The following is a 20,110-nucleotide window of genomic DNA, read 5'->3' as shown; positions in this document are numbered from 1 at the left end:
ATCTGAGTCTATCTGAGTCTATCTGAACGCATCGGGCCTCTGTCAGCGCAGCTGCGGGGCCGGGCACTGTGGAGGGCACGGGGCCAGAGCCAGGCAGTGTCCCCAGGCTGTCCCCAGGCATCCAGTTTAAGCTGAGCCTTCCGAAGGCTCAACAATCTTGCCTGAAATTCCCAGCTCTCCCTGACGGGGTGTGTGCACCCTCCTATAGGCACAGGACACAGGCACGAGGGCAGCAGTGCCGGGTGCTGCGCCCCCAGCTCGTGCCATGGGGCTCGGGGCTGTGCTGCTGCCGCCTCCAGCTTTCTGGAAGTTAGCCCAAAGTGGGGTTTTCAAGGGGGAAATGTAAAAAGTCCAACCCTGGGCGAGCAGCTGGGCTGTCAAAAGGCTCCTGCAGCGATGTTTGCTCAGCAAGGCAGTGGGGCTGCAGGAAAAACTTGGGCCATGTTCCCCAGCCCTTAGCTCAGTGAATGAGCGCTGCAGGTGGCCGGATGATTTTCAGCAAACGTTGAGACAGCAAGGTGATCCGTCCAGCTGTCCCAGCCCCAAACATCCCCTTCAGTGTGAAAAAGCAGAGGACAAACCTTGCTCTCTGAGCAGTTCCAGCAGCCGGAGGCACCGCACGGCATCAGCCTCGCGGGGAGCAGGCTGGGGGAAAATCACCCCGGTGGGAGGCTGAGCCCTGGCTCCCAGCCAAGGTGCCTTTATTTTTCTGCGAGGTGACACATCTGCCGGCAGCGGAGATATCGAGTGGTGAATTTTGCATCAGCAAATCACCCAGAAATAGTCACACCACGCGAGGCTCCGAGCTGTGATGGAAAGGGAGCCGGAGCTGGCTTCAGTGCCGAAATGCCTCTGCTGGAGCCGAGGGCGCCCAGCTGGAAAAGGCTTCCCAACGTGGGCAAGGCGAGCGGCTGCGCCTCGGAGCCGTGCCCGTGCTCCACCACAAAGCCCACACTGGAAATAATGTGTTTTTTTCCAAGTCTTTTTGTCTTCTGCATTCCCACATTGCCCCCAGGTGTGAGCACACCGCTAATCGGGACGGGCCGACGGGAAATGGCTGTGGGTAGGGGCACAAGTAAAGATGAGGATTTTTTTTTTTTTCTCTAGTGTATTTTTCTTCCAAACTGCTCCTCTTGGCTGGGCTGTGAATCATCCTCGATCTGACAGCCGCTGCTGGAAATGCCAAGGGAGCCTTGTGTTTTCCGGGAGGGTTTCTTAAAGCACCCCGGCAGCAGCCCCCAGCCTCCTGGTGTCCCAGCAGCGTGGGCGCTTTGTGTCCTGCACGGGGCTGGGGGGCTCGGGGTGCCCCTGCTGCTGCCCCCATAAGCCTGTTGTGGTGCTCCGGGCACAGCTGGTGGCCCAGGTTTGTATACCTGGAGTGTGGGGTTTGTGATCCATGGGGTGCATAAATAACCCCTCTTCTTACCTGTGCTCGGGACCTGCGTGCACATTTAGGCAAAAAAAATCGCTGTGGGATAAACAGTCTCAACACGTTTGTTTTTTTCAGTAGAAATGCATTTTAATGTATTCCGGTAAAAATAACACTTCTGAGGCTTTAACATGGAAATCGGTCTTCATTTGGATTTTTTTTTTCACTTCCTTAGAGATGCTTAATGACAAAATGAAGCCTGTTTCTGCTCGTACCGGTGCTGCGTGGCACCAGAGCCCCGGCAGCGTGGGGCCGGCCCCGCGGCTCCTGCTGCACGTCCTGGGCTGGGAGCACCTCGCTTCCCTCACAGCGGGAAGAAGGAAACACAGAATTAGCTAAAAATACCAATTTTTAACTCCAGCAGCATTAGCTGTGGTTGGGGAAGAGCTTTGTTCCCTCAATGACATGTTTCTGCACCGTCACGACGTTTTCCAGCTGCACCACTGTCAGTCCCCCCTGGTGGGTCTGCACAAAAAGTGACCTCCCTGGTAGTAACCGGTCATTTTCTGTGTTCTAGGGACATGGGTCACTTTTGGAGGCCAAATCTCAGATGAGGTAAGGAATCCTTGGTTTAAGTATAATTCAGGAAGCCAAGCTAACGAGAATAGGTTTTTTAATGAATTTGTGGCCAGCAAAATAACAGGAGCCTGATTTGGTAACAGCAAATGGCAGAGTCGGTACGCAAAGGAATACAAATCCTGGCTTCTGCTACAAAAATCCTAATGAATGTGACATTTCCAGAGATGAGCTGTAATAAAAACATCTACCCCTTGCAACTAGCTTTTCCCTGCTGCTGGGAGTGACATTTCCGTGCGTGCCGTTGGCAGCGGCACCGCTCCTGGAGCAGGACTGGGAAACTTCTATTTTTGCAGAGCGTGTGTAATCCGCGGCAGCCATAAACACCAGGAGCGCAGCATCTCCCGGAGAGCTGCCCGGTGATTTTAGCTCGTTTTATTTCTCTTTCTCTCCAAAATAAGAGGAAACAAGTGGAAACGTGCTCGGGTCTCCTCCCCGCGGCAGATGGCTCTCAGCCTCTGCTCGTGCTCCTGCCCGCGTGCTGCAGAGCACGTGGACCTCGCTGCCTGCCAGGTACACTGGCAACGCTGTTCATCAAAAAAAAGGCAAACCTTCCAGCAGCCTGCCTTGTAGTACTGCAGCAGAAAATCCCAAAATAACTTTTGCAGCAGGGAAGAGGCCCAGGCTTCTGATTTCAAACCTTTTTTCTTTCTAAGCGACCTGACCTCTGCGGGTATTTCTGCTTGCCGCAGATCGCTGGGCTGAGTTTATTCCTGTTTCCCAGTACTGCAGGCTGAAGCAAAAAGAGTTGTTTCAATGACAAATTTGGCTCGCTTGCTCCCCTTGTTTAGAATTACCCAATGCGTGGCAAAAAGACGGCTTTAAACGCATTTCTGCACCAAACCCCATACACCCGCAGAGCGGTTTCTGCAGCCCTATTAAATCGTTGGCTGCTTTCCTGTTAGCAAGCGCAGGACTTCCCTCTGGGAAGAGATGAATTCCTCCCAAGACGGATCCGAGGGAAGGATCCGAGGGACGAATCCTGTGCAGGACGGCGCGGCGGCACTGGTGCCGCTTCCTGTGCCGGCGAGGGGCGAAACATCCAGCACAGGGGCTGGCGGGGCTGCGAGCAGTGCCCGTGCCCAGCCCCGTGTCCCTGCCCGCAGGTGGCCGAGCAGCTGATGACCATCGCCTACGAGAGCGGCGTCAACCTCTTCGACACGGCCGAGGTGTACGCGGCGGGCAAGTGAGTGCCCGGCTCTGCCGCGGTGCGGGGCGCCGGGGTGCCCTGTGCCTCCGGCCGTGGAGCTGCTTGGGAGATCCCCTTGAAAAAATGCTATTTTTGGAGCACTCTTAAAAAATGACCCCGCGCCCAGCTGAGATGCGTGACTGGGGCTGCCGTGAGTGCTCGCTCTCGGCACAGGGAGGAAAGTGTCCTGAATAAATGCCAAATTGGTGCGTGCTGTAATGAGGATTAGCGGCCCGTGGCGGTGACCCTCTGCAACGCAGCTCCCCGAGGGAGGAGCAGCTCTGGCTGCAGCCCGGCTAATTAATAGTGCTCCTGGTGTCACTGCTGGACCAGACAAAAAGGAAAAAAAAAGAATCCCCCCCGTAGCATACCTGGTGCTGGGTGATCAGTGCTGGGTGTGGGAGGCGGAGCGGGGTGCAGGGACAGGGCTCAGCGGCTCCGCTGGCGTTGGCACAGCACCACCGTGCTGGCTGGGGTGGTGATGGAGCTCTGCCTCGCTCCTCTCCTCTCTCACAGGCTCTCTCTCTCCTGCACAGGGCCGAGGTCATCCTGGGGAACATCCTCAAGAAGAAGGGCTGGAGGTACCGTACCGCCACAGGGACCCTCGGGCACAGGGGGATGCGCCCGGTCCTTGCACAGCCGGTGCTGTGCGGGGCTTGGGAGCGAGCGCTGCTGCCTGCAGGCAGCACCAGGGCTGCTCGGGGGGCAGCTCCGGAGCCAGATCTTGTAACCCCTCAACAAAAATGCTCTGTGCTTTTTGGGCATGCGTGTCAGCTCCACAGAGCTGCTGTGATTGACCCAAAATGCTGCTTTGAGCAGGTCAGGACACCTGCAGGATGCCCAGAACTCACAGTGCTGCCCCGACCGTCGCACAGGGCCACCCGTCTGTGCACAGCAGTTCCCTCCCCGGCTCTTTGTCCTCATTCCCGTGCACGGTACCTCGAGACAGACGATGTGTGCATCGGGGCTGCGTGCGTACAGCAGGCTGGGAATTAGGAATGCAAAGCTGTGCTGGGCCTTCATCCTGGGCAGCCTGGCAGGAGATGATACCTCATGTAAATGAAGCGCATTAGCATACGTTGGGTCTTTTTAAGGGCATTTACATAATCTTTAAAGATTTGTGTGCCAGAGCCAGCCTGCAACCACGGAGCAGCCCCAGCAGTGTTCTCCCAAAATCCGTGCCCCCATTCCAGGGGCGATCGCTCGGTGTGAAGCATCCTGAGGAAGAGAGAAGTCACATCGAGCAAAGCAGCAGATAAATTGTGCTACACACCTACAATTATGCAGCAAAGCAGTTTGTGAATGATAGATATTTGGTTTAATATCCCATTGGGGTGTGGAGATTCATTTGGCTAATGCATCATTCCTGGGGCTTCGTACCTGAGGGCACACCCCGCGCTCAGGATCCGTGCCGCGTGCCCTGGGCGGATGGGCAGGAAGCTTTGCAGGCAGCTGCGTGGGTTTGCTGTGATGATTTTCTTTAACAATAACAGTTTGCTGTGATGATTTTCTTTAACAATAACAGTTTTTCTTTTCTGCTCCTAGGCGGTCCAGTCTGGTCATCACAACCAAGCTGTACTGGGGTGGAAAGTAAGTTCGGAGCTGCCTGCATGCTGTGCTCGTGGCCGGGTTTTTGGGAGCTGGCGCTGGGCAGGGGGATTTGGGGGTCTCACCCCAGGCAGACCCCGCTGGGAGGTGGTGGGGGAGGCCGAGCAGCCCGGCTCTGAACACTGCCCAGCCTCCTGCTTCCCGCAGCGTGCTCGCTGGCTTTGTCCTGAGAACAAAATACCCACACGGGCACTTCCCAACCTGCTGGAAAGCCTGAGAGAAGCCCGAACAAACCACGGACATGGAAGTTATCCCTGCTGTTAGTTTGTGACCTAGTGTCTGGGTGGTTGTCATCAGAGATAACGCACAAGTGATCAAATTGATCTTCCCCCTTACGCCGAGGTTCATTTCGCTGTCTGGCAGCCGAGGCGCAGCGCCGCTCCCTGCTTCCCACCGTAGGGCTGGGAAACGGGGATTTTTGGCACCCGTCCCACCTGGCTGCATCGCTGCTCTGCAGGCCGATGCTGTCACCTCATTTGGGGGCGTTTCAGGCATTGCTTCTTGCTGGTGGCTGCTGCCTCGGCCCCCTAACCGCGTGTCCCCACTTTGCCTTTGCAGGGCTGAAACGGAGAGGGGGCTCTCGCGGAAGCACATCATCGAAGGTGGGTGCTGGGTTTCACTGTCGGGACGGGTTTGGGCTCCCCCCAGCAGGCTCCCCACAGCTCCCCACAGGGTGGGTGCATGGCACGGCGTTGTACAGGCAGGGCACAAACCGAGCAGCACCTGCAAAAAGAGACACTTCTGTCGTGGGAAGGCTGCGCAGCGTCAGCTGTGACCTTGTTACGGTGCCAGCAGCCTCCCGGGGGGCTGCTCCTGCCCCGTCCCAGCAGCACGGGCTGCCTGCCCCACGCTGGGGGTGTGCAGGGGCAATCGGCCCTCCCCAAAAAGCAGCCACCCGCTGCAGGGCCCCACTGCCGTGTCCTCCTTGCTGCTGTGGATAAATGCGCCCAGTAGGATGGGTGTGTGGGGGAAGAGGCGCACAGAGCCGTGGGGAGGGCTCGTGGTGGCTGCACGGGGCACGAGGGAGCATCAGGCTGGGCACCTGTGCTTCACGGCTCGCAGCAGCCGCCTCGTTGCTGTCTGACCCACTTCTGCCTGCTGGCACGGAGCAGCGTGGGAGGCACTCGAGGCTCCCCTGGAGCCGTGCACGAGCTGCCAAAGCTCCCCAAACCCTGCTGTGGCGTGCTGGGGTCAGGCCGAGCCCTCCCTGCTGCCCCTGGCCCCCTGACTTGTGGGATAAACCCACATCATTTGCCGGGGCTGTTGCTCAAGGCAGCGTTTGCTGCCAGAAACAAGTAGGAAAGGAAAATTTGGGCTCGTCCATGCCAGGTACCGCGGTGTCAGTCTCCAGACAGAAGGGGTAGGGACAGCTCTGCCACGCTGCTGTCTTATAAAATTGATTAAATGGGATATATTACTGGTATATGTACCTTACCCGCCCTTAGCTGGGATTTCAGTGCTGCCCACCCCGCAGCCTGGCTCTCGCTGTGGGGCGGGCGAGGTCACGGCACACTCGAGCAGAGCTGCAACAGGAGAGCTTTGAGTGAGCAGCAACTGCCCTAGAAAACTTCCATCGCTTCACACTCGTGGAGTTCAGCCACATTAGCGTGTGCCTTCCGTGTTAGGGTGGTGCTGGGGAAAGGTTTCTGGCCCCGTTTCGTTCAGTGCCCCTGTGAACGAGCCCCTGGCGCGGTGCCTGCACCCGGGCTGCCTGGGGGCCCGCGGCCGAGCCCAGCCGCCCCCCGTTCCTGGAGGAACTGCCTCGTGAAATGACAGCAAAGCCCTGGCAGCAGTCAGAATGGTTTCGCAGCAAAAGTAGCAAATAACGTTAAGGTCAGCGGTAGCTGTTTTCTATAAATACCCTTGGCAAAAAACAGCCATTTTTTAATCTCAGAATTCAGCGAACGTTTTCAGACTGCTCTATTTTGGCTTGTTCTTCGTGAACATTCATTAAAAAACATTTTGTTCCCGGGAAGATTCATAGAAAATAAGCGTTAGGAATTCTTTTTTCTCCCTCTCTCACGCACGCACGTCCCTGCGCAGGCTCTGGATGCCGGCTCCCATCAGCTGCTCGCAGGGGAGCCTGGTGGGCAGGGAGGTGAAGGGGGCAGAGCACGCCCCCAGCAAGGCTGCTAGCAAACAATTAGGGTTTATTTATTGTCTGAAATGGGAGGTGAACCCCCTCCCTTGGGCTGGTAGATTAGCTCTGAAACAAAACCTGGACTCAGCCCCTTGGCTCACCACGAGTGCCCGTGGTGCAGGTTTCTTCCCATCCGAATCTCGGTGTAATTAAATAAAAGCACAAATAATCACATTGAGTCCTAATATGGCTGGTTTTTCTCTCTGCTCTGCCGTTTGTAGGATTAAAGGCTTCCCTCCAGAGGCTGCAGCTGGAGTACGTGGACGTGGTCTTCGCCAACCGGCCGGACAACAACACCCCCATGGAAGGTTAGTGGGGGCTTTAGCTCGAGGTTTTCGTGCGGCTGATCCTGGCTTACGGGCTTATGCCTCCGATGGTAGGAAATGAAAAGCAAATCTTTATTAAAAATTCAGGCGAGGCAGCTTAAATACCGAATACCTGCTTCATGATATCCTGGAGTCCTATATAGTTACACTTAAATGAAAGGAATTTGTATCTCTGAGATGGGAATTGAAATTTTCTTTAAATCCCAGCGGTGCCTCTAACATTGTTCATTCCGTAATTTCCTTCTCCCAGTTGCTTCAGACAAAGCAGAAATGAATTTGTGTTTGCATTCAGCAGACCTCTGTGCCAAACGGCACCTGTGCACCACTGCAGCCAGCTCTGTTCCCATCCCTGTCCCCATCCCTGTCCCCATCCCCGGGCACCCTGGATCTGCCCTCTCCCCACGATGTGAAAACGCAGGGTGTGATCCCAGGCGGCTCCTCCGATGGGTGTTGTGAGATGAGAACTTGTTGGGGGACCACTGCCCAGGTTTCTGGGCAGCTGGGGGGACTGGTCCTTGTTCAGTTCGGTGAGGGGGGCATGCGGTTAGGAACGCGTGAGAGCCACGGTGTCTGTTCCCTCTAATTCTGTTTCTCGGCTGATAACTGCCCGTCGTGTACGTGGCACGTGCCCTGGTTAGCCAGGAGCAGGCAGAAGGAAGAGGTGCAGGCAGCAGGGCTGTCACGGCTGAGCCCATGGCAAACACAGCGGGGGCCTGGCCGCCCCCCAGCTCCAGGAGGCGCGAGCACCTCGGTGGCCCTGGGAGCGCTGCGTGCCCCCGGCCCTGACCCCGTGCCAGCAGGAAAGTGCCTGTGACCCCAAAGGCAGCACAGATCTGCAGTGCATGGCGAGGCCAAGGTGTGTGGCTGCTGTGTCTCGGGGGCAGGAGCACCTCTGAGCTCCTCCAGCTGTGGACGTGCCGCCCATGCACGCGCGGCGCAGCCGAGCTCGGGCACCCGCAGCTCTTCGGCAGCTCCGGGCACTGCTGGCAGTGCTGCAGCCTGGCAGCAGCGAATAAAGCTCGGTGAGACTTGGAGCAGGGTGAGGGAAGGGACGTTTTTATTATGAATGGTGCGGCGTTGATTCTTTCTATGTACTTGGTGCTTTTTTTATGGTTCACCTACTAAGCCACTTCCATCCCGGAGCATCTGTTGAGCCATCTGTTGGTTCGGCAATATCTGGCACGCACTGCAAGTGTTAAGCTACCTTCACAAGGCAGAATCCCAGCCATGCTCGGTGTCCTCAAGTGGCCATGCTTTTCCCAGGAGTAAATAGCTGCTTCCCGACCCCTGCAGCCCCCCGTGTCCCGTGTGTGCAGCGCTGCTGGACGAGCGCCTGCAGGGTGCAGGGCCCCAGCCGGGCAGTGAGCGCGGCGCCAGGGGCAGGGGTAAGGGTAAGGGACAGGGACAGGGACAGGGATAGGGACAGGGACAGGGCAGTATCACCCCCAGAGCACACCCAGGGAACCTGCTGCCCACCGGAGGGGATGGATGGAAGCAGTCTGGATGGGCCCCAGCCCCGGGCACTGCAGCTCACCGTGGCTGCTGAGCGCCAGACAGGCGTCCTTTGGCTTGGGGATGCTTGACTGAAGTCCAGACACGCTCAGACTCCTGGCGAAAGAGCTGCTGCTTTTCTTTTCCCTCTCGTGATGAGTCTTGTCGGCTCTGGGCACTAAAAAACCTCATTGGAAAAGCGTGCCCTTAGTGCTAAAAGGAGATACCCGCGGTCTGCTCAGACGGGCGCTTCTGCTCCTGACCCTTCACGCTTCGTTGCTCCGGCTGCAGCTGCGATCCCCCGGCCGTGACAGCAGATGCTCCTCTTCGCCCCGAGCGATGCTTCCAGCCGAGCAGAGCCGAGCTGGGGCAGGGCCAGCCCAGCCCACGGCCCCGCAGATGTGCCAGGAGGGGCCCGGAGCAGCTCCCAGGCTGACACCGCGCTGCTGGAGGCCGCCTGCTGGGGCTCGGAGCAGGCATTTAGAAGCAGCCTCTCCCCTGCCGTGCTGTCAGCTCTGCCATCCTGCGAGCAGACTGAGCGGCTGCTGCTCACAAACCGTCCCAGAGGCGTACCCAAGGGTGCAGGATCTGGTAAACAAGAGCATAAATATGTACATTCCTGAGCTGAGTCCAGTTCTTCTGGAAGGGAGTAGAGGTGGGGGAAATGAAAACAACCCTGGACCAAAATGCATAAAAGGAGCATGAGAAAATGCTTATAAAATTCCTAAATGATTGGACAGCAAAATAGGAAACCCAAAGCAGTGAGAAGCGGGTGCTGCAGGGGGAGGGAGGCATTCCCCTACAGGATCACCCTGCTGAAACCCTGCAGCATCACCCTACAGCCTCACCCCACAGCCCTTTTTTTCTAAAAAAAACCCACAAAACAAAACAAGAAGCAGAACAATATCTGGCATCTGAACTCTCCTCCTCCCTGGGGGAAGGAGCCCCCAGGCCGATGTTTCCGAGGCCAGCTGCCCGTGCAGGAGGCACGCTGCGCTGTTAGAGCCCGCCGAGGGTTACAAATGGAGACTTCATCCTGGTGAGCTGCTTGTCGCTGCCTCCGGGAGAAATCTCACAATAACCTCCAGATTGGCAGTGTAAACTACCCTCTGCCAAGCTTTTTTTTTTTTCCTTCTCTTTCTTTTTTCCCCCATAAATAGGCCGAGAATCCTCACGTACACAAGGCAGCTTATCTCCTTCTTGGTAGCGATGCCCAGCACCGTGCCCGAGGAGCCCCAGCTTTGGCTTTAACACCCGGACCCAGGGCAGGCTCCTTTGTGCAGCTGGGTGCTGAACGGGGCTGAGCAACCTCACCTGGGTCAGGATCTCAGGGATTATCTCCCCTTTTCTTGCAGCTTTCCCTTCTTGCAGCTTTCCCTGGGGCAGCGTGCTGCAGTCTGGCAGCGCCCGCCGAGTGTGTAACAGGAAGGGCAATGGGGATCGTTTTCTTCTTCTTCCCGGCTCCCACTTGGCTTATTTCTGTCAATTTGAACGATGCCTGCTCGCATCCCCTCTAAGGTTAAATATTTTTCCGTGCCGTTTTTCACATGCTGCTTTGTCGCTGGGAGGATCCCAGTCCCAGACGGATCCCAGCCTCTTGGCTGTGAGGGCTGCCTTGGCAGACAGAAGGCAAGCGGAGGAGCTGCGAGATTTTCTCTTGTGACAAGGGTGGGAAATGAGCAGGGAACAAAAGGAGGCCCCGGCCCTGTGCTGCAGGCACCTCGGGGTGAGCGGCTGCCTGGCGTGGGGCTGGAGCAGCTCTTTTGAGCTTATTTCCCGACTGTGCTGCCCTCTTGTGTTACATTTTGGAGGGGATATTATCACGGGAGAATACTCAGACAATAGCCAGCTGGTAAAAGTTTTCAAACAACTTGGGGATAGAACATTTTATTTTAGGCTGTTCATGTTTTTGTCCTCCTTGCTCGAGCAGGAGAGCATGGACAGACAACGTGGTATGGGAAGCCACATAACTGGTGTTTTGGGGTGAGTTTGGTGCTGACAAATCTGGCTGGGCAGAGTTCTCATATTTATTTATTTTTTTTTTTTCCTGCAGAAATCGTCCGAGCCATGACGCACGTAATAAACCAGGGCATGGCGATGTACTGGGGGACGTCGCGCTGGAGCGCCATGGAGATCATGGTAAGGAAACGTCCCCAGTGCTGGCACCCCCGTGCTCAAGGGGGCCGCTCTGGGGGTGGCTGGTTCGGATCCATCCTGCGAGAGCCTCTCGGCGAGTGCTGTGCTTTTTGCTGGCTTCTCTCCTCCAGGAAGCCTACTCCGTGGCCAGGCAGTTCAACATGATACCGCCCGTGTGTGAGCAAGCCGAGTACCACCTCTTCCAGAGAGAGAAGGTGGAGGTTCAGCTGCCGGAATTGTACCACAAAATCGGTAAAGTCTGAGGCCGTTTATTGCATCTATTCCGTTTTGAGAGAGAAATAAAGAAGGGTCGGAGAAGAGGCTCCTGAGGGGAGCACATCCCTGCTGCGGGTGGAAAGCGAGAGCCAAGTGCCTCGCTGACAGCCTAAAGGAAACCTGGCTTAGTGCCTCTGCTTCTGCCCGCTGAGACCCTGCAGACACAGAGTGGTCCATGCAGGCATCACGGTAAGGTTTTGGATCAGCACCGAGGGCACCCTGTGAAAATACCGAAAAGCAAACCCCTGTCTGCCAGGAAGATGCTCTCGACACCCTTAAAGGGACTGAGGAGCACGGGCAGCTGCCACACAAATCAGCAGGTGTTGTTTGCTCTTTGCTCAAAGTCCCATTTGTGCTCCAGCTCTGCGCTCTCCAGTGCCCTAACACCTCTGCCCTCTCCGCAGGGGTGGGCGCGATGACGTGGTCTCCCCTGGCCTGCGGGATCATCTCAGGGAAATACGGCAACGGGGTCCCCGAAAGCTCCAGGGCAGCTCTAAAGGTATTTTTTCATGTGCTCCAGTGCTGCTGTCGTCAGGGCTGGCAAATGCCAAGGAAAGGCAGCCCTGTGGCTGCTCGGCACGGACAGGCTGGGTTCCTCCGGCCCCTGGGCCAGCAGCAGGTCAGGGCTGGCCGTGGGTTCAGCTCCCAGTTGTGGGCACTGGGGTGCTCTTGGCCAGCTCCTGAAGCTGTGCTGCTCCTGTACCCCGTCTCCCTTAGGTGGCTGACTTTGTTCTCAGGGCTGGAGAACACCTACTTGGAAGTCTCAGCACATCAGCTGAAAGGAAAGGCACAGTCTGCGCTGACTTGCTAACAAGCATCACAATTTTGAAACGTGGCATTTTGTTGCATTTGTGGTGTGTTGTTTTTTTTTTTTCAAAACAAAGTACACCTTTCAAAACAAAATACACAATATTTGCTACAAACTAGCTGAGAAGGCATCATTTCCCAAAGGGATCTGAATTGAATCAGTGAATCAGAATTGTATTTCAAGTCTGGAGCTGGGAGAACCGAAATCTCAGTCTCTTCTAATTAATTTTCTAATCTCCAACGTTAGCAGTAAGCCTTGAACAAGATCAGATGTTCTCTCGCTTGTTTGCTGGGAGGAAGCGGGGTGTCAAAAACCTTCTGCAGTTGAGCAATATCTCACCTTTTTCCAATTGCAATTGGCTCCAGTGGCCCAAAAATAAAACTGTGGGGTTCCCAATTCCAGGCTGAGCCCATCAGTGGCACGCAGCCTGAGCAGTCCAGACACAGGCTGCCAAGGGAGATGTCCTGCCCCCTGCCACAACTGCTTCAGGTAGCAGCACATCACCGCGTTGCTCAGCCCCCAGTTACCTCCCGGGCTGGGCATGATTTCTAGAGGTGCTGATAATTGCCCTTCCCTGCCCACTTTGCTCGATTAAAACTGACGCCTGACTGCGATGTGGTTTGCTTCCAGTGCTACCAGTGGCTGAAAGAAAAAATCATAAGCGAAGAGGGAAGAAAGCAGCAAACGAAGCTGAAGGACCTCTCGCCCATCGCGGAGCGTCTGGGCTGCACACTACCTCAGCTGGCAGTCGGTAAGCGGCGGCACGGGGGCTGTGGTGGCGCCGTGCCTCTCCCTGCTCTTGTCAGAAAAAAGGGCCCAGGGGAGAAGGTGCCAGGGGCAGACCTTCCTTGGATCGAGTAGTCCCGGATTACTCAGCTCACAGAATTGTGTGGCTGACCGAGGAATGGGAAAAGAGCAGTCTGTGAGGTGGTAACCGGTGCAGACGCGGTGGGTCAGGCATCCCCAGCTCTCCTTCCGTGGGATGAGGAATTGCAGCCCGACAGAACTGCAGCCAGCACTGGTAAAAATGGAAAAAGGAAGCATCGACACGATGCGTGACTATCCTGCCTGATTGGATTAGGAATGACTCAGAGGGGACCTGGGAAGTGACAGCTTCCAAAAATACTGTTGTTATTTGTCAAATAGAGACAGAAGTTCTGGCAATTACCGGGATCGGCAGTAGTGCAGTGCACTGAACCCTTTGTTCCTAACCATCCTGTGACTTTGTTCCCAGCGTGGTGTCTGAGAAACGAGGGGGTGAGCTCTGTTCTTCTAGGATCTTCCAACCCGGAGCAGCTGATAGAGAACCTGGGAGCCATACAGGCAAGTGCTCGTGGCAGCTCCTGCCTGCCTCCTGCCTTACTTCAAGGCAACATGAGACTAGTGCCCTTGTTTTCTTAAGAGTTTTAGTACTTTATGTCTTGTTTCAGGCCTCTTACAGTGCTAGTTATACACATTAATTAGGCAAAACTACCTCACTTCACCACGACTGACACCCCAGTGCAGCGGCTGTGTCCGTGTTCAGCAACAGGAGGGGGTGTCCGTGGGGTCCGTGGGTTGTAACGCATCTCGCCTCAAGGCTTAACTGAAAGAAGCAAGTGGCCTGACGTCAAGACATGATATATTCCACTAAATCTGCAGCACTCGTCCTGAGAAAAGCACGGGGCCCACATGGGCCTTCAGTAGCCTCTGTTGCTGTTGGCAGATAAGAGCTTCCTCTGATGTTCCTGCCGCCTCCGCTGCCGTCGAGTGGCATCGTGCACGCAGAGTTTAGGACAAGCACTTCTGTGGTTGTCTCACAGCATAAAGTTGCTTTATCTTTTTCCCTTAGAGGAAAACTGTTATTAGATAAATGTTCCAATACGTCCCTCACACACACACAGCCCCGGAGGAGACATTCTTTGATGAAATCTAGATTTAATTTTGGAAAAACCTGGGACTGTCTGTAATGGAGGCTTGATTAAACCTTGGCTTTCTTCTGCCCCTAGGTTCTTCCAAAGATGACATCGCATATTGTAAATGAAATAGATAATATTCTGGGAAATAAGCCCTACAGCAAGAAGGACTACAGATCATAATGCAATGCATGAATTACCTGGACTGCATGGTTTAATAAGTGCTCTGTACAGAAGTACAGTCCCGAGTTAATATCCGGTCATTAGAATCAGTCAGCAGCTTGCTGCTCCGTGTCTACTGTTACTGGATCCTCCGAGACGTGTGCTGTTGCTACCAATCTGCAGTGAATTTAAAAGCACAGCTGATCTCCTTTACAAGCAAGAACTTTCTTGTATTTTCTTACCTTCGACGGAATTCATTAATTTTTACTTTCCTCTTAGCACCTCATGCTTGTGCTGTGAAAAACACATGTAAAGCAAAAAATAATTTATAACCTTCAGGTACTTGGTAATTAAAGAAGGATGTACAGATATATTTTTTCAATGAAGAAAAGCCAGATACAACTTAGGTTTTAATAAAACCACATTCGGGAATTCTCAGCTATAAAGTTTCTTCAGTTAGATTAACAGACAGAGTGGGTGAGTTCAAATTTTCCGTTTGCTTTTTTTTAATGCTGAGTACATGCTTTAGATTTTGTTTGTAATGGAAAAACGAACTTAAGTCAGAGAATTAGTTATGCATTGTATTGCTCAACTGCTAACTAGACAATTATTTCAGCTATGTGGGGCTCTTCAGACATATGTCGAGTAGAAGCCAGACGAGCACAGTTTGAAACCCCCCAGATGCATGTCAGGTGAATGCAAACAGCTCCTGTTTGCACAATTTTAATTCTAGATAAACTTTAAACCAAGAAATCCATGGTAAAATAGTTTTTTGCATTTTCTAGAAACCTGCCTCTACTTTTGCCTGCTTGTAGACATAGCTATTGCAAATTTCAATATTCCTGAGCTTTTGAGGACACAGATCCTTATAGATCTACGTAGTGCATAGCTGCTGAAAACTACCAGAAACAATCAGGTGTGCGTTTTGGTGGAAGGCTACATTTGCTTTATCTTGTTCTGGAATCGGGCATAAGTAAACGCATTGTATTTTTCAGACACGGGTAGTTCTTTTGTGAGCATTCCATCCTTCTGCAGCAGTTGATAGTAAACATTTCGCTATTAATTTGCCCACCTTCAGAGCCATGCCATGTTTTACTACAAGATTGCTCTGTAAAGCGCGCCGATGATTTCAGTTAGTCCTTCACACTGGTACTGAGACTTTAGGGACAGAGTTCCTAGAGGTACAGCTATGTACAGTATTCATGGGACCCTTCTATGCTATTCCTCTTAACTTCAGGATATCTGCGATGCGTGCGGCGCTCCCGGGGGCCACGTGGGCAGATAGGAATACTTGACTTGTTCTCTCCTGTATTTAATCCAATAAGCTGTGCTATGTGTAAATGAACTTAGCTGCTGTATAGCAAGAAATGCAGTCTGACTTTGACTTCTGCTTGGACCCAATAAAAGCATTTTGTGCAACCGATTCTATACTTGGAGCTCTGTTACCAATGGTGACACCGGTTATGATAAAGCAGGGGCTGGCGCTGGAAACAGCCGTGAATCATTCTGCAGAGAAGTTAGCCCACTACAGCAGGCAGCGGTCGTACGTAACGCTTTGGCCTGAGACCAACACCACGAGAACGTCCGTGTGGCAGCTCCCTGGAGCCCCACTGCATTTCAGCACCCGGCCTCTCCTGTCGGGAGAGGTGCTCCCAGGCCTGCCAGGAGCAACTCTCACCTTTCTTCTGAAAATGAAATAGGTAAGTAGTCTGAAATCTGCCTCGTGGGCACTAGCCCTAGGATCAGCGGTGCAAGTCAGACCAGGAAACTACTGAAGCTGAAAAGTTGTCTGACTATGTAGAAAAAAGAACTGTTTCCACTTCCTATGCAGCAGTTACAGGCAGCATACGCAATCGGGCTTGCCTTGCAGCCTCTCCTGCACTTCAGCATCTTCTTCAGTAAATTTTACATAAGCATGAATCTTATTGAAGCACAAAGATCAGCAAAGTAATTTTTAGGTTAAATCTGATTATAAGCTTTCTCTTCCTTCCTACAGATTGAAGTTTGTAACAGCAGTATCTGTGACTTCTACAATACGGCTCCATTAATAGTAGCAGTGTTTAGCATTTTAAGTAACAGCTGCCTCACTGATAGCATAGAAAAAAAAGGATTGCCTGATAAACCCATTACAAAAAGCCAGCTGAAGCATTTTAGTTAAGTCATGCCAGGAAAAGCTGCAGGTTTTTTTTGATTTATGACTTCAGAAATGAATAGGAAAAAAAAAATCAAACAAATTCAAGAATGTTTTCCTAAGAGATACTGTTCAGATCCTGTCCTGACTCAAAGTCATTTAAAAATGAAGAGTATTTCCAATGAAAACAATAAACACGTTGGCTTGTAGAAGCCTCTTCTCTAATGGAAGCAGTTGACAAGCCTATGCACGTTGCTTACCCCCAGAAATACCCACTTCCAGAAAATGACAAAAGGAATACAGGAAATTAAATGACAAAAAGCTTCCTTTTTATTAAAACTTTGCAAGTTACAATAATAAATGATGGATTGTCACTTTTCACGACTGTGGAGTTTGGCTCTTACAACCAAATTTACAGGCAAGCTCTGTTACAGGGTTTGACTCCAGCTGCTCTGTGCTGCTGTGCAGCTCCCCTTATGGGCTGCTCGTGGTGTTCACTGGTCTGCAGAATCATCACAGCCGTGAAGAGCTTCAGAAGGGCTGTCTGATAACTGCTCACATGCCATCTCCTTCCAATGCTATGTAAAAAATTTGATTCATTTTTTGAATAATACCACGTAAAGATACCAAATGTATAATTCACTAGCTTTCTATTGAAACCCTCCCCCCAGACCCTCAGGCAGTCACATTATAAAAACATGTATTCCTGTTCCTCCCTTCAGCTTTTGTATGGAAGGTGAACGCTGCCCCAAAAATGAACTGTTGTTTTTTTTTTTTGTGTCTACTTGGATCCTGTAGATAGCAGGGCGATCAGTCCAGACGAAGCACTTATAGAAAGGATGTAGTTTCTGTAGGAAGAAGGTTAAGGATGTGTATGTTTAAAGATACCACTTTTTTTTTTTTCCAGAACATTTAGTTGAAGGTTTATGAAAAAGAACAAATTAAAGCAGCCTTCTCTGGAGACTTAAAATAGGGCTGCAACACCAGAACTTGAAACACAGCTTAACATCAAGGCTATCAGCAAGTCACCGAATACCCAGAATGAGGACACTCCTAAAGCTTGGCCTGTCCTCTTAAAACTGTTTTTAGCAGTATTTAAGTAACAAAAAAAAAAATCTGGTAAATTTACTGAAACTAAACAGTTGTGTAATGTAGCAGCACATGGCAATTAACACCGAGATAGTGTTTCTACAAGAACAGGAGCTGCCTCCTTACTGCATAATTACAATATGGAAATGGCAAAGCCATAAGAATTTTTATAGATTGTCCCAGTAATATCCTTAAAATATGACAGATGATAAATATTTATGTGATTTGGAAGTGTTTTTTTTTCTTTTTCTATTCTCTGTGTTTACATGCAAGTGTTTCTAAGTTGAGGTACTAAAATGAACCACACTCATCGGCAGGGTCCGCCTGCAGCCCAGCTGACAAATACAGGTACCAATGACAGCAAACAGGAACAGGGCCTCGGCTGTTCCAGGCGTGGTGAGAAAGGATACACGGTGGGGTTGAAGTTCTTCAGCACAAAAAACGAAGCAATGATGACCAGGACCAGGAAGAGCGTGTTGTTGTAGAAGATGGAAAAGGTTGTTGCTTCGTAATCTGCAACTTCATTCTTCTTCCACAGAATTCTACGAACAGGTAAAGCCATTACTTCCCACACTGAAACTAAGGCATAGCCCAGCACACCCAGCATTTGGAGAGAGCGACCCCCAGAGGTGTGACAAACCACGTGGCTCTTGCCACAACCAGCTTCTTAAAGACAGCGCAGCAGAAACTGCCAGTCAGCTCATCAGTGAAACACAAAACCCTGCACATTCTCTGCATTTGCATGTTTATTTATGATTTGTCTTCTGTCCATGCGCATCAAACCCAGCCCTTTAACAGCAGTGCTTGCAGGGTTCTACCTGTTAGATACTACCAGCCCGCCTGGCTGTAAGGGAAGGCGTGGGTTTTGTGCTCCAAGGGGGAGACAGTTCTTTTCCTTACGCCTTGTACAGCCCTGATGGGCACAAAGCACGTTCTGATCCTCATCAGGCACAGCCTGGATATTGCTGAGAGCTATCGCAGGGGAAATCTGCGCGCCTGCTTTCCCAGTTACAACCACCGGGGGTGCCAAGCGCAACCACCGGCCAGCAGCACAGCGCAGCAGCAGCAGCAGGAAGCGCTGTCCTGCAGGAACTCGCAGCCCGCTGCGCCACGTAGCCATGAATATCGAATATCACATGCGCCCTGCCCGGCAGCTTCCCTTCAGGCAGTTACCGGCGGGCCTGGACTAAAAGGCGTTCTGCTTTGCACCTCAGGGACCAGGAGGCTGCCTTATGGGACCTTACTGATAACGGCGTTGATTGTTAAAACCATTCATTGATCATTCAAAAGGATTTATAGCTGAACAAAAAGCTGACAATACAGATTTTACTTATTGGGGAAAATAAATAACAACTTTTTCTACTTATAAAAACAAAACAAATTCAAACTACCAGAAGAAAAAGTTTCTAGTTACAGAGAAAAACAACAACCAAGCAACAGTGTCTAAGACCCTACCCAGAGCTTTACAGATGCCAGGCACTATTAAAACAAGACAGAGGCAGGCAGAGGTTACCTTTCATCCTTCTCCTTACGGGACATCTTCCTGTTGTCTGCCTCAGAAAGCTTACGAGTAACTTCTTTGGAAACAGCGTCTTCTCTTTTCTGTGCTACCCTGTAAGAAACATCATTCCTGTTAAAGTTGCCAAATGAAAAAAAAAATGTGACTAGAGGAAGTGGTGTTTTACAGGGAAGAATAAATGCCAGTCACGATACTGAACAGCTTGCCGGGCTGAAGGAACAATTAGCACTAATTAAATTAGGGGCAGTACTTGTCAAATGGAGTTTGTGGCAATACCCACTGGGACTGAAGGTCATTCTGCTATTTAATTGGGCTCCTGGCTGACAAGCCCAGTCTATTCCCTAATTACAAGAGAGCTAAGAGAAACCAACTGGGATTTACTGGTACCAAGGAAGCCCGGCACGTACACGATCCACGTGCCTTGCTCCTCCATGCCAAAGCTCATAGCATTGTGGTAACAGGCACCAGCTTTAGGCAGAGTGCATGAGTGACATTTTGGTGCCACACATTGAACTCCCATAAAGGACTTTCAATGGCAAAGCAGCCAAGAAGCGAAGGTCGCAGTTAAACATTGCAGTGGTAACTTTTCCATATTGCACTGTCAGAGCTTAAGATTTATATTGTCATGAGTTAATATAATTCAGCAATGAGTGCAATGAACTCTGAAGGCAGCAAAAAGCAAGACAAATACCTTTACAACTCCTAAAGTAGCTCATCAGAGCAATGTTTCACGTGTCCTTACTCATAAAAAATAACACAAACGCATTTTGCGAGGAATTATTTGACAAGACCCACGCGCTTACTTGTGCTTGAGCACGAACTTGACGTTCTTGTAGGCGAAGGCCACGAGGTAGGTGCTGATGAGGGTCATGACGCCGTACAGCACGGCCGACTGCACCAGGTCCATGTGCCATATCCTCCAGTACAGCCCTGGGGGAGCGAGCAGCACAAATCAACCCCCACCGGCAGCGCCCCGCGACCCCTGTGGGGCCCCGGGCACCCCCCCCAGGCCCCCTCCCAGCCCCCCTCAAGGCCCAGCTCGGCCCAAACCCAGTCCCAGGCCCGGTCCCGGTGCCGGTGGCGGCGGCGCTCACAGATGGGGATGGCGGAGACGATGAAGGCGTTGCCGAAGAAGAGCGCGGAGGACTTGGCGGAGAGGTTTCTGCTGAAGTCCTGCAGCAGGAGGTCCTCCTCCGACTGCTGCCGCCCGCCGGGGCCGCCCCTGGGCGCCATGGCCGCTCCCAGCCGCTCTCCAACCGCTTCCGGCGCCTCCTCAGGGCACTTCCGGCGGCGGGCTGACAGGGACCGGAACCGGAACCGAGGACCGGGACCGGA

General features: G+C 52.4%; 2 protein-coding genes across 4 annotated transcripts in view; one reads left to right on the top strand and one right to left on the bottom strand.

The window, feature by feature from the left end:
• KCNAB1 (potassium voltage-gated channel subfamily A regulatory beta subunit 1) overlaps positions 1-15,684 on the top strand; it is a 39,590-nt gene extending 23,906 nt beyond the window's left edge. For 2 of the 3 annotated variants that reach the window (XM_082766739.1, XM_082766740.1), the window contains exons 3-14: positions 1,947-1,984; positions 3,112-3,191; positions 3,731-3,775; positions 4,740-4,784; positions 5,361-5,404; positions 7,164-7,250; positions 10,813-10,898; positions 11,027-11,147; positions 11,576-11,670; positions 12,610-12,730; positions 13,214-13,302; positions 13,968-15,684. In XM_082766739.1, coding sequence (XP_082622865.1) covers positions 1,947-1,984; positions 3,112-3,191; positions 3,731-3,775; positions 4,740-4,784; positions 5,361-5,404; positions 7,164-7,250; positions 10,813-10,898; positions 11,027-11,147; positions 11,576-11,670; positions 12,610-12,730; positions 13,214-13,302; positions 13,968-14,057 — 941 coding nt within the window. In that variant the 3' untranslated portion in view covers positions 14,058-15,684. The remainder of the gene's footprint in view (positions 1-1,946; positions 1,985-3,111; positions 3,192-3,730; positions 3,776-4,739; positions 4,785-5,360; positions 5,405-7,163; positions 7,251-10,812; positions 10,899-11,026; positions 11,148-11,575; positions 11,671-12,609; positions 12,731-13,213; positions 13,303-13,967) is intronic. The other variant, XM_082766741.1, reaches the window with a different exon arrangement.
• A 790-nt stretch (positions 15,685-16,474) lies between these two features.
• Positions 16,475-20,046, bottom strand: SSR3 (signal sequence receptor subunit 3). The gene is made up of 5 exons (XM_082767011.1): positions 19,870-20,046; positions 19,579-19,705; positions 18,770-18,868; positions 17,667-17,798; positions 16,475-17,015 (listed from the first exon to the last, which is right to left on the bottom strand). Exons 1-5 carry the CDS (start codon positions 20,006-20,008, stop codon positions 16,949-16,951), a joined length of 564 nt encoding a protein of 187 aa, XP_082623137.1. The 5' UTR covers positions 20,009-20,046; the 3' UTR covers positions 16,475-16,948.
• Positions 20,047-20,110: the final 64 nt, after the last annotated feature.

The sequence above is a fragment of the Aythya marila genome, assembly GCF_965140915.1.
Source record: "Aythya marila genome assembly, chromosome: 9".
NCBI lineage: Eukaryota > Metazoa > Chordata > Aves > Anseriformes > Anatidae > Aythya > Aythya marila.
Note: the sequence above shows the minus strand (reverse complement) of the source record. Positions and strands in the feature narration are given on the sequence as shown.